At 34.8% G+C, this 12641-nt stretch overlaps 1 protein-coding gene across 2 annotated transcripts; it reads left to right on the forward strand.

Moving 5' to 3' along the window:
- The first annotated feature begins 238 nt into the window (after window positions 1-238).
- Window positions 239-12148, forward strand: LOC106954210 (TUB like protein 1). Of its 2 annotated transcripts, XM_015043519.1 has the most exons (13): window positions 239-436; window positions 2096-2228; window positions 2321-2431; window positions 2839-2964; window positions 5812-5931; window positions 6244-6378; window positions 6451-6533; window positions 6670-6834; window positions 8380-8492; window positions 8576-8684; window positions 8793-8891; window positions 9808-9979; window positions 10782-11162. In XM_015043519.1, exons 1-13 carry the CDS (start codon window positions 422-424, stop codon window positions 10913-10915), a joined length of 1515 nt encoding a protein of 504 aa, XP_014899005.1. In that variant the 5' UTR covers window positions 239-421; the 3' UTR covers window positions 10916-11162. The 2 variants fall into 2 exon arrangements, 1 of the variants encoding a protein (XP_014899005.1); XR_001426321.1 differs by lacking the exons at window positions 239-436; window positions 2096-2228; window positions 2321-2431 and adding an exon at window positions 12139-12148 and having other exon boundaries at window positions 2883-2964; window positions 10782-10995.
- Window positions 12149-12641: the final 493 nt, after the last annotated feature.

A 12641-nucleotide genomic window follows, 5' to 3' on the forward strand; every position in this document is an offset into this window, starting at 1 on the left:
ATTTTCAGAGTTATTTTCAAATATTTAGTAGTTTGGTCAGAGGAAGATTTCTAAAAGGAAGAATTTCTGCACAATAGACTGGGTCCTTCATTGTCACTTATTGCTTTCTTGAGATTTAGGATTTGCGGAGAAGCTGCAGCTTTATTTTGGGAAAAAAGTACATTTCTTCTACTAAATGTTGACCTACATGACAAACAACTCAGGTCCCTCCTCCTGAGGCTGCCTTGGTTTCTCCTGTTGACGTGTTTCTTGCAGAGCAGATGGCTTTACACATAAATCCTATTAGCAACTTTCTGCTGATAGAGACATCACACTAAGTTCAGGGCTTTCTCGTTCTTTTATCTATGTGAGAATCTGGTTTTTACTACTTTCTATTAATTGAAAAAGAGTCAATAGTGCATCCTAATTTGGAGAGCAAGCCATGTCTGCAGAAAAGGTAAGAAATTGGCTAGAATGTCTTTGATTTTTTTGCATATATATTTTCAAAATGCCAACTTTAATTTGCAACTAGAAAAGATGGTCACACAAAAGACAAAAGAAATTGGCCTTTGTTTAGATTTTTATGTTGATTAGACTTCAAAGTCATTTCAGAAACAGAATTGTTGCGTCTTCTACTTATATCTGTGATAACAATTTGGTTTACTTATGCTAACATATGAGTTAAACCAGTGAATTAATACATTGTGCTAAAGGTAATGGCTCATTCTACTGGACCATTTCAATGATTTCATCATGAATAGGAAAAAAAGTAATTTGAATCAAGTGTCATTTTGACATTATATGTGAGTACTACTGAACAAGGAAAGCAAAATCCAGCTAAAGTCATTTTACTCATCCAGTACTGCAGAATTATTAAATTAGAGCTTAATAAATGTTGATATCTCAATTGTCTGATATTTATGCAAGCCTTTTGAGCACTTTTATAGGTGTTTCAAGTACATTTTTGTTAAATATATAATATTTGATCAAAGATTTAACTATTAGATTTTAAGTTGTATGTTTAATTTAAAATGGGCAGATTGCCTTGATTTTGCTATGTGAGTTTTCAACTTCTGGGAAACAACAACTCATTACAATGTGGTTGTCACATTGGAGCACACTTCACATCAATCTGAGTTTGTATTTTCTGCAGACACAAATAGTCTCCATGGATGCAGGATCTGAACCTAATAGGATTACCCCCTGTGTTTCCGCCAACTGCAATCACACTGACCTTACAACTTGTAACACTGTGACATCTTGTACGAGTCATTTGGTGCAAAGCTAAAGGAAAATACTGGGTTATACATTCATCAACCTCTGGGGAACATTATCCCTTGTACAAATGATTGCATAGGAAGAAAAATGTCATAAAAAGTGTCAAAGTGTCATTTGAGCCTTGGGTCATGACAGTAGCTCATTTTGGAAACCATGAAAATACAAGAATTTGGGTTATTCTAAAGAAAATATGCACCTCCCCACATAGATATTGATATTGTTGTAAATGCACTATGATATTCTGCAACAAATGAGAATGTTTGAATAAATGAAATTAAAATATGTTTAGATAACATGTTGTCTCCAGACACTTTTACATCTTAAAATGTAGGCAGTACAGCAGGTGCATGTCTTACTGCAAACCTGAGTTTGTATATTAAATCAGACATAACAATAAAACAGTACATAAGCATTAGCGAATCACCTCAATGTGTCTACTTTATATTTTTTTAAGTATAAGTGGGGAATAAGGCAGGAAAATAGGTTTTTGCAAGTTTGAATACAACAACACTGTATTATTAGAAATAGTAATAAATTACTCAATGCTAGAAATAAGTTTCAGCATCTACTGCTGGATATCCTTGCTGATATTAAATAAACCAATAATGAGATGCTTATTCACTTAAACTCAACAAATGTTACTCAGATAAATTATGCAATTTGTCTTAATTTTGCTTGTATTCTCCTACCCTTGCTCTCTCCATACGTCTGACTTTTTAATGGTGAGTTCTTAAATATTTATGTTTTTGAGACCTAAGATGTCATTGCATCTCAGCTCTAATGTCATTACCTACAAACCCACACATCTAACTAAGATTTATCAGCAGAAAACGCAAAGAAGCCAAAAAAGAAGAAAGAACAGCCCAACGGTAGCTCTGAAGCCAAACTCAACGGAAGTGAAGGCAAACCTAAGAAAACTAAGACAAAGAAGAGTGAAGATGCAGCAGAAGATGATGCCTCCACCACTCAAAGTGAGAATTATTTCAACTATTTCTACGAAAGTGATAAAAAAAATGGAAAATATGTTTTCTGAGGCAGATCTGACAACTCATAAACTTTATAGGTGGAAAAAAAGTAAAGAAAAAGAAACCAGAAAAAGATAAAGAGGAACCTGAGAAGGATAAAGAAAAAGAGCCAAAAAAGAAAGCCAAAAGTGCTCCAAAAAAGAAAAAATGTGAGTCAACACACTGGACACTACAGTTAGTTAGAATGGTGGAAACATGGTGGAGATATTTCATTAGCCTTGTAGCATAACTGTCTAAGTAATATTTTGGCCAAATTAAGATAATATTGATTTTCTTACACTGCTACATCACCCTGCCTAATTGCCTATCAGAACACTTATTACAAAAGTCCATATTTTAAAAATTAGTTTCTCCATATTTTATACATGTTCTTTCTTGTTTTCTGAGAACATTAAAATGGGACTATAAGATAATTATGTTATGAAGCTAATAATGTTTAAAATAGTGTGAAAAGTATTTAAACCACACACTTTATGTTTATGTTACTACCAATACATTTTGAAAATGCGTGTATCAATCAAAGAGTTAAATAATAATTAATTGCTTTTTTTTCCAGCCTCAAACACTGAAGAGGATGATGAGGAGGAGGAGGATACCCCAAAAAAGAAAACAAAGAAAAAAACAGCAAAGGAGAATTCTCCATCTGCAAGTAATACCAAGGAGAAAAAATCTAAAACTAAAGGTACAATAAAATGCAAAGACATTAAAATGTTCACATATATTTTACCTGTGTCAGTTATTTAGCAATATTAGGTCATCGTAATTTATTAGAAGCACAAAAACTACGAGTAGTAATGTAGTATGACAAAAACATAACATCCATGATCATATATATATGATGTTTATAGGATATTTAAAATGGTAGCCTTGATATGTTCTTAAATGATGGCAATAATCTAATATATGCCATTATTATTTTATTCTAAGCTATAAAAAAAATAATATGGGTTAGGGTAGGGTTAGAGCCTCAGTGGTTTGTCCATTGTGAGGTTGGCATTAGACATTTTTTCAAGTTACTTACTTACCTGAGGTGGGAATATGAGTGCACTGTTCTCTAATAATAAGCAAACACACTCTTATAAGACTCCCTATGTCAGACACACATCTATTTCCACTTCTAATCACAGCTTCCAGAGAGAAAACTGGAGAAAACCCAGAATCTTCTAGCTGTTAGTCAACACTGCTAAATTTTACAACTCAGAGCAGTCCAAGTCATTAAAGTGCTTAAAACAACAGTTATGTGACCAGACTGTAGGTAAGCGGATCGGATTATTTTATTGTGTAATGGTGAGTAAGTGGAAATGCTGCCTTGACAGTAGGAGCAACAGTGTAAAGGTGCAGATTAAACCAGAGATAAGAAATTGAAATTCTAAATAAAATCAGGAAGATTTTAAAATTGTAATACTTATTTTTAAAGGTTGAAATAATAGCCTCACCTTTTTTTAAGAAGGCTTTGATCAACCAAAAGTGATGGTTGTTAGCCAAAAACAAACAAAACAAAAAAAAAAAACAACAATTAAATAAACATACTTGATAAGTAAAAAAATATATATAATTGTGCAACTTTATGTTGCACAATTGTGTAACTTTATGGAGATATCTTTCTAGAACTCAGTTGAACTCTTTTACCCTCCAAACAGCTTTATTTCTTTGCGTTTTAGATTCAACAAGGTGTCAGAAACATTCCTCGGATTTTGGTTCAAACTTTCTGAATGTTGCTTGTAATATCAGGTCTCTATCAGAGATAACTTTTATTTTTCCTGAGTCTGTCCAAATTTTGGCATTTGTGTGATTTGTAGCTGTTCTTAGTGCCAAGAGTAGGACTAGTGTGGTCTTTTGCTGCAGCAGCTTGCTTCAAGGTTTGTGTGTTTGGAGATGCTAATCTGCATACCTTTGTTGTAATGAAGTGGTTTTTGAACTGCTGTTGCCTTTCTGTCATTCTGAGGCCTTTTTGTCAACACAACAGTTGCTCACTGGATATTTTTTTCTGTTTTTTGCCATTCTCTCTAACTTTGAGAAGATTGAATGCAAAAATCCCAGGAGACCAGCAGTTTTATGAAGCACCCAGATTAGCCCATCTGACACCAAAAACAGCAACATGTTCAAAGCCACTTAGCCCTTGTTTCTTTCATGTTGTGACTCTCAATTTGAGCTTTAACAATTCAAAATGCCAAAATGCCCAGTTGCTGCTATTTGAGAAACTGATTTGGGATTTGTGTTAACAAATAATTGAATATGTAGCAAAAGCAAATGCTTTTCTCTACATCTTAAAGTATTCCAAAGAAGATTTTTGAAGTACAAAATAAAACTGTAGATTTTTTTTTTAAAAAATGCATCTCTTATTTTTAAATGTTTGTTCTTCTTCTAGAAATTATTTTAATTACTTCCCTTTTTCATTTTGTATGTTAAAACTTTCTCCTATCAACCTTTAAAGTTTCAGCACAAAACATGTTGGATCATTCTGAACAGAATACTGTCTCATAAAGAAGCACTGTCATAATGTTCTTAAAAGAAAACAATACCTGATTTCATACTTGTGTTTTGTGCATCCTGTTTATAGGGCAAGTTATAATAATATAATCAGGGGCAATACGACCTCTCCTCTTTCACAAAAAGGGAGAAAATTCAAATATCACACTCATCATTATGCAGCTTTGGCTCGGTTAGTATCCGCTGCTCCAGTACAACCCATAGAGATATGACACATGAATTTTGAAAGAAATTGTTTGAAAAGATTTCATTAGGCTAAAATCTCTAATTTATTTACTATCAGTCTAAGGGCTTTCAGTCCTGAAGTGCCCTAAAGTTTGTTACTATCAACATCACACAGACAAAACACGTCTTTAAGAAGTCGTTTGTTAGCAGAGCTAAGTGTTGGGGCATGTTCTATCAGATTCACTACCGTGGAACTGGTTTTGGGAGCAAGTGTTAACATGACTGTGGGTGTAATCGAGGTTTTGAAGACGCAGATCTTATGGCACCAATTTGAGTGGGGAGTTTTGAATTCTTCACACAAGCCTTGCATTCTGAGACTCAGTCAGTCGCTTGTGTTTTTGGAATCTACACAGAAGAAAAACGACTTCCTCATGTAACAAGAGGCCATTAAATCTGCTTCCTAAACAATTTCCCCACGAAAAAAAGGCGAAAAAATGCATTTGACATCTAAATATGGTCAAATAGCTGTTAAGCCTTAATTCTTTCCGCATTCCTTAAATTCTTGAATATGACAAAAACAGCTTGCAGCAGCAGCAAAAGCAGATGTCAAACTAAATGCATGCAAAATCGAGACTTTATGCTCAAAATTACTGTTGTTGTTCCACATCTGTCCCACCCTCAATATGTTACTAATTTGACTTTGGATGGTTTGGCACAACTCAACAACTCCTATCCCTCTGTCTTTTAATGTTTGGTTATTTCAAAATGTGTTATTATTACTGGTTTTTATTCCAAGGATTATTTCCTATCGATTTCATGGGTAAATAGTTTTTTTTTTGTTTTTTTTTTTACTCTACTGTTTTCCTATTCTCAGAGGACAAAGATTCTGATGGCAAAGATAAAAAGTCAAAATCAAAGGACAAGGAGAAGAAGAAAGAACCTGCATCAATGTTTATGATAAATGGGGACAAATCATCTAAAAGCAAAAAGAAAGGTAATTCAATACTTAATATTTTATAGATTTTCCTTACTGTACTAATTCTAAAACCATAACATATTTTTTTCTAATGTTTAATATTTTGTGTAGCTGCATACACAGATAAAACCAAATGTTTACTGGAAAGACCTCCAGATTTCTTTTACACACTGTCTGGCATAAAATCAGAATAAACTTTATGTAAACAACTGGTATTAGTTGTATATTATACTAACTACTTGTTCTTTTGAGTAAAGAGCACAATCTTAGCAAAGACATTTGTTTTTATAAGTGCATGAAATTCAACTAAGATCTGTGTTTACCAAACAGCTGCCAAATCAGAGAGTGATGACAGTGAAGAAGAGACAAAGTTAAGCAAATCAAAAAAGAAATCAACTGCTGGTTCGGCATCTATGTTTCAGACAACAGCAGATAAGGAAAAAGACAAAAAGACAAAGAAAAAAGGCAATTTAGCTTGACATTTCTTCCACTGTTTGGGTTTGTCAACCTGTCTAATGAATGTGTCTTCTCTTACAGCAAAGGTAGAAGAGAGTGATGAATCTGAATCAGAGAAAGAAGAGAAGACAAAGAAGAAAAAGGCTAAAGGAAAGAAGAAGAAGGTAGCTTAAATTCTAAAAATGCTTTTCCAAAAAAAGTAAACGCTTATTTAAATTATGTTATAGTAATAAAACAGCACGACAAACATTTAGAGTTAGTAATGCAGTAAAATGTACTAATTCCTTGTCCCATAATCAGGAGAGAGCTCCCTCACCTGAGATTGAGTTTGACGACTTGGAGACGTTTGTGATGGAGCCAGCTCCACAGGGTGTGACGGTGAAATGCAGAGTGACTCGGGACCAGAGAGGAGTGGATAAGAGCCTCTATCCTCTGTATTATCTTCATCTAGACAATGAGAAAAAGGTCAGGAAACACCCATTGATAAATTGGGGGAAATGTGTTGATTGGTCAATAAATTAGAAATAATTTATTTTTGGACAAAAAGAAAAATAAATTATGCTTTTTGTCCAAAAGCTGAGGATGAATTACTGAGTGAATACAAAGTAAAATTAAATATTTTATAATGTCTAAAATGTTGACTACCATAATCTCCTGAAGTTAAAAAAAGGATAATAACTGACATTCAGGTGCTTAGAAGAATCATGAGAGGTGCCCTGATAAATCGGTCTGATTTTTTTAAGTTTGGGAGATCAGGTGAGAATGAGCCGACAGTTACCTGTGGAATGAATCCTATCCTCTAATCTTATCTGCCTCTGCAAAGGTTTGACAGCCACTATCCCTTTCTGCTCTGCAGGAAGATGGTTGACTGACAAACTCAGCCACCAGGTCACGTCTGCATCTGCTAGGTTAACAATAGTCACTCCACTGTTGCCAATTTAAAAACTGTGTTGTGATATTTAGTATATTTTCTGACAAACAAACAAACAAAAAAAAAATCATATAAGCCATAATCGGAATTTGGAGGGCAGGCTTTGCAAAGATCAGTGATTGGCCAAAAAATCATCGACATTTGCACCCTTATTGTCTACAAATGATAAAACTACGGCCTAAGGTAGTTACAAAGTTGGAAATCATTTTACCAGAAAATTACCTGCATTAGCCTGCTCCTTTTTAGGTTACTGTCTAACTCTGTTCACAGAAAGAGAAAAGCAAGGTGCATTATAGACAGATTATTTACATTGCCAACAGAGAAAATCAAAACCAAATTTCAGTTAAGAAAACATTCATTGTTTGGTATTTTGTGGGAAAACAATAATACCTGGTGATGCTACAGATAACAGGCCTAGTCCAAACAGCAAAGACATTGTCAGGTTTTAAAATGTAACACCGGCCATCCTCTCTCCTCAGTTGGAACGAAAGATTGTCTATGTTGTATTTTAACATCAGGTTCTTAATCATCCAATAGTTGAGTATTATTACTCGACTATTATTTGATTTATTATTTGATTTGTTCTATATAAAACCTTTTCAAAGCAAAAATGCTCCATAACGTCAGATTGTAAATTATTAAAGGAATATAAAACTGTCATGAAATACATGTTGATAGTAATGTCCTAAAGAGAACACAGCATCATATATTGAAAACAAAAAGAGCGTGGGTGAATGATGAACCTCTTGTTGCACACAATGGCTCTGAGAAGCATCCACACCTTCTCATGAATTGTCTTCTGTTTTGAGAAGCAGTTTCTGAACCAACTAAAAATACCAGACTCAAAATAAAAACTGTGAATAGGAGTGGAAGTGTTTGACCAGTCAAAGCTGTTTTGAAAGTGATTTAAAGTCACTTTCAGGTAGGCCAATCTGCCCACTTAATCTAACATTTCAGAGATTCTGTAATGCACGACAAAATTACAACAAAACAATCATTCAGCAAGATGAAACACCTTTTAACATTGACAGCCTTCTTTGTTAGGATCTAATGTGGCTCATTGTGATTACCTTTCTTAGACATTCCTGTTGGCTGGAAGGAAAAGAAAGAAAAGCACAACTTCAAATTACCTCATCTCCATTGATGCCACAGACTTATCAAGAGGTGGTGAGAACTTTGTGGGAAAACTAAGGTATGTCAGAAGAAGTCAGACAAACTGAATAATGATGTTTTTAAAATCTATTTGTAGAAGTCAATATATCTTTTCTTAACCAGGTCCAATTTAATGGGAACTAAATTCACAGTGTTTGATAACGCTCTAAATCCAGAAAGAGCTCTTCCAGACATGTCTAATGCACGGCAAGAGTTAGCTGGCATCATCTATGTGAGTTCCTTACAGTTTATTGGTTGCTACTTTATGGGGATTTATTCTGATCTGAATACTGAAGAGAAGAAATGTAGATACTTTGAATCTGGTTGTTTCTCACCTCAGGAAACAAATGTCCTTGGAATGAAAGGGCCCAGACGGATGACGGTCATCATTCCAGGAATGAGCAAGGACAATGAGAGAGTCCCACTCAGGCCCAGAAATGTAAGCTTCATCAGAAACTTCACCCTACACAAAATGACATAATTTCATTTTCTTTCAGCTGAACTGACTTGTATACCTACAGCTCATTTTCTGGCATAAGCACAGGTTAAATAACTAATATTATTAGTTAGGTCTCGGAGCACTCCTACTCCTGTCTGAGCGTTTAATAAATGTTTTTGACTCATTAACAACAAAATTGTACCTGAAATGTATGCCAAGGCCTAAGCAATAACAGAAAAAAATAGAAATACAAAAAATATTAAGTAAAACTTGTAAAAGATTGTCCAAAATGTTTAAAAAATGTAAGCTAAAACTGAAGTCAAGACAAACATTGAAAAACCACACAAAACTTAAAGTAGGCATTACAAGCATCAAACTGTTGGATGCACTCCATGTTCTTTGAATGCTATGCATGTTGGGATAGCGTAATTGAAAATAGGCTGACTCATGCAACTGAGCTGAAATTTAAAACATTCCCTGCACCACTTCTTCTGCATTAGTTACAGTTATACTGTATTTTAAGGGGATTCTATGAAAATTTACACCCCATTACATTGTGATCATGGCTCATTTCTTTTTCCAATTATATCTGTTTGCTTGAACAAACTTTTTCACTTCCGTACTCAGCAAAAGATTTTTCTAAACTTTGGCTTGAAAGCATTCCCAGCATTTTCTTTTTTTTGTTTGTTTTTTTAAGAAAACAACCACACAAAAACAGAACAACCAAATTAAAAACTAAATATGCAAATGAACAAAAATACCCTTTTTTACAAAAGCTGGCTGCCAGCAGAAGAGCCAGATGTTTAACAGCTTGATTTAGGTTCTGTTTGTTATGAGAAAAGAACAAGGCAAGTGGGTAAAATCTTATTGCTCTTTCTTGATGCTCACTGACTTATGTTTTGCCAATTGACCACAGGAATGTGACGGCTTGTTGGTAAGGTACCAGAATAGAAGGATGGAAAATCTGATTGAGCTTCACAACAAGACACCCGTGTGGAACGAAGAAACTGCCTCTCATGTGCTGAATTTCAACGGCCGAGTCACACAAGCCTCCGTCAAGAACTTCCAGATAGTTCACAACAAGGACTGTGAGTACTCCATATCCATCTGTCTTTTTCCCACAAACAGTCTGGTTTGTTTGGAACCAGATGTGGATGTGTGGGACAATGAAATACAAAGTGGTTTACTATCAAAACAAGTTCAAGGAAGACACAAAAGATCAGATGAGTGTATATGGTTTACTTTAGCAATCCCTCAAAAATTGGTTGCCAAGCACATTTACAAGTGAAAAAGTACTGGCCTCCTACTACTGTAGATATATTTTGTTTTAGTATCAGACAAAAAATAATTCAGTTTCATTCATTAAAGAAAAAACTATCGAATGGTTGTGACACCCTCTTGTAGTTCGGAAATCAATTTTCTACATCTTTTTGGAGGAATTTTTTAACCCACTCTTCTTTGCAGAATTGTTTTAGTTCAAGTGCGTTTTAGCATGAGTTTCCTGTTTAGTAATTCCAGCACATCTAAATCAGATTTATGTTAGTACTTTGACTAGAGTGCTCCACAACCTACTTTTTCCAGCCATTCAGAGGTCAACTTCATGTCATTGTCCTGCTGCATAACCCCTGTGCTCTTCAGCATAACCCTACATGACTGTTGGTGGAAAATCACCTCTAAAGGCTTTCGGGCTTAATGCAGCTCAGACGCCTGTTAAACTGTAATCTATGCATACCAAGGATTGTATTGGAAGTAATAATTTTATCGACGAAAAAAGGCAAAAACAAGAAATCTTTAAGGTGGCAAATTCATTTTGGCGGCACTGTAAGTGATTTGTATCCCACTTTCTTCTGATCAGCTCTGAGTTCCTAATATATTTTTGATTTTTTCCAGTGGACTACATTGTGATGCAGTTTGGAAGGATAGCTGACGACATATTTACTCTGGACTATAACTACCCCATGTGTGCCGTCCAGGCCTTTGCCATCGCACTCTCCAGCTTTGATGGGAAAATTGCTTGTGAATAATCCAAAGATATTCACAAGCACTACAGTGTTAGCACAAGCACTACTACCAACGGTAGTTTAACAACTACTGTAACCTGTGAGTAGTGGTAACCAGCAGTGGATACCTGTTGCAGCGGTGCCACCTCTTTGCTATTCAGATTTCCTCCTGCAGGTGTCAGAAGCAAGTTCAACCTTTGTAGCTTAGTCTGATTTAACATGAATTTTCAGAATTAGAGTTTATCACAAAATGTCACAATTAAAATGTAAAGAAACAGGTAATAAAATTAGTCTTTAAAGATGTTCAATTTTATGTGTTTCTTTTGTTTTGTTTTTTGTTGTTGTTTGTTTTTTATTTCATGTTGTTTTGTATCCTGTTCCTATCTAGGTCCAGCAGTAGAAGAGTTTCTTGTTTCTTGTGTCACTGTGAAAAGAAATAAACCAAAAACTGTGAAAACAAATAAACCAAAAACTTCATTTTCCAAATGACACAGTGTTTTCTCAAAGACAAATATCTTACAAATAATGTAGATGAAAAATTTGTGACATTTGGCTCTGTTTTACTTTGATTATACCATTAATAATTATGATATTTAGGCTTCCTGTATCCCTCAATTTTTCCTAAATGTAATGACTATGAAACAAAAGGTGTCATGGTTAAAGTGATATTCGTAAAAGATCTGTAGCATCTTTGTGTTTATTTTTGTAGGTTTCTATTCATGTGTGATGATTCAATCTTTGTATATTTAACACAATCTGGTCTAATGTAAGCTGTTGTAGATTTTTTTTCTATTTACACCATTTTTTGTCAGAATTTGTGAAAAATCTTGTATTTTTCCTTCACCTTGCCTTTGTTTGATGTGCTTATTGGAATAATGTGTGTGAATTAAACCTTCCTGATTGCAGACACATATTGTCCTCTGAGTAAAATCCTTTACAGAAAACCTTATGGGATCTGCCAGAACAGTTATAAAACATGTTTTATGATTGTATCATCTGCTGCGAGAAGAGAGCAGGCAGCTGGCAGATAATAAAACAGATTCCAGTTGCAAGATTTTTAGAGACACCCACGCTTTTCTCCTCCTGCCGTCTGACATGTCGAAAGCCTCACTCAGGATGAAAAACCTGTTTGCACGGAGGGCCTGGAGCAGAAGTGAGAGGTGTGTATTCTGCCTGAACCTGCTCAGGCAGTTGTCCAAACTCGCAAAATTAAATGAACCCTGAAGCAAGCGGCTCCTCTTGAACAGATGCTGTAAGGTGAGTTAGTCTTCCACCTCCCACCCCCGCCTCCCACCTTCCCTATTGTCTGTTTTTGATATGGGACTTTCAGCAAAACAACTCCCAACATAAGTGTCTGAAATTGTCTCATTTTGAAAGATCACATTGTGTGTATATAAATTCTCCATGTATAGACATGCATTACTGTTGGATGTTGCAGCCACATTGGTGACCAACAGAAGGAGCTGTTGCTGGATGGATACTGAGATTCATCTGGTTTCACCTGAGAAACATTTGTCAGATGTTGAACACTCATAACTTTCTAACAGAATCAGTCTTAGAATTAGTCTACTTTATTCTTCAGACATTATATGTTATGTGAAAAAATTTAAATGAAAGGTTTTAAAGCAGATGTCGAACGCTTACTGAATGAAGCTCAAAAATATTATGACAAGCTGTATAATGACTTATGATGAAGTTGTAGCATAATAGTTAGATATTACAAATCCAGGTAGACTTGATGGACAAAAAT

This window comes from Poecilia latipinna, unplaced genomic scaffold, assembly GCF_001443285.1.
Source record: "Poecilia latipinna isolate Pla-1442-1.1 unplaced genomic scaffold, P_latipinna-1.0 Scaffold637, whole genome shotgun sequence".
Classification (NCBI taxonomy): Eukaryota; Metazoa; Chordata; class Actinopteri; order Cyprinodontiformes; family Poeciliidae; genus Poecilia; species Poecilia latipinna.

Bases quoted from the DNA above. Each gene is read 5' to 3' on its own strand.
- LOC106954210 (XM_015043519.1), top strand. The intron at 6,835-8,379 runs GTCAGGAAACAC...TACCTTTCTTAG, and splicing joins ATCTAGACAATGAGAAAAAG to ACATTCCTGTTGGCTGGAAG. The intron at 8,892-9,807 runs GTAAGCTTCATC...AATTGACCACAG, and splicing joins TCCCACTCAGGCCCAGAAAT to GAATGTGACGGCTTGTTGGT.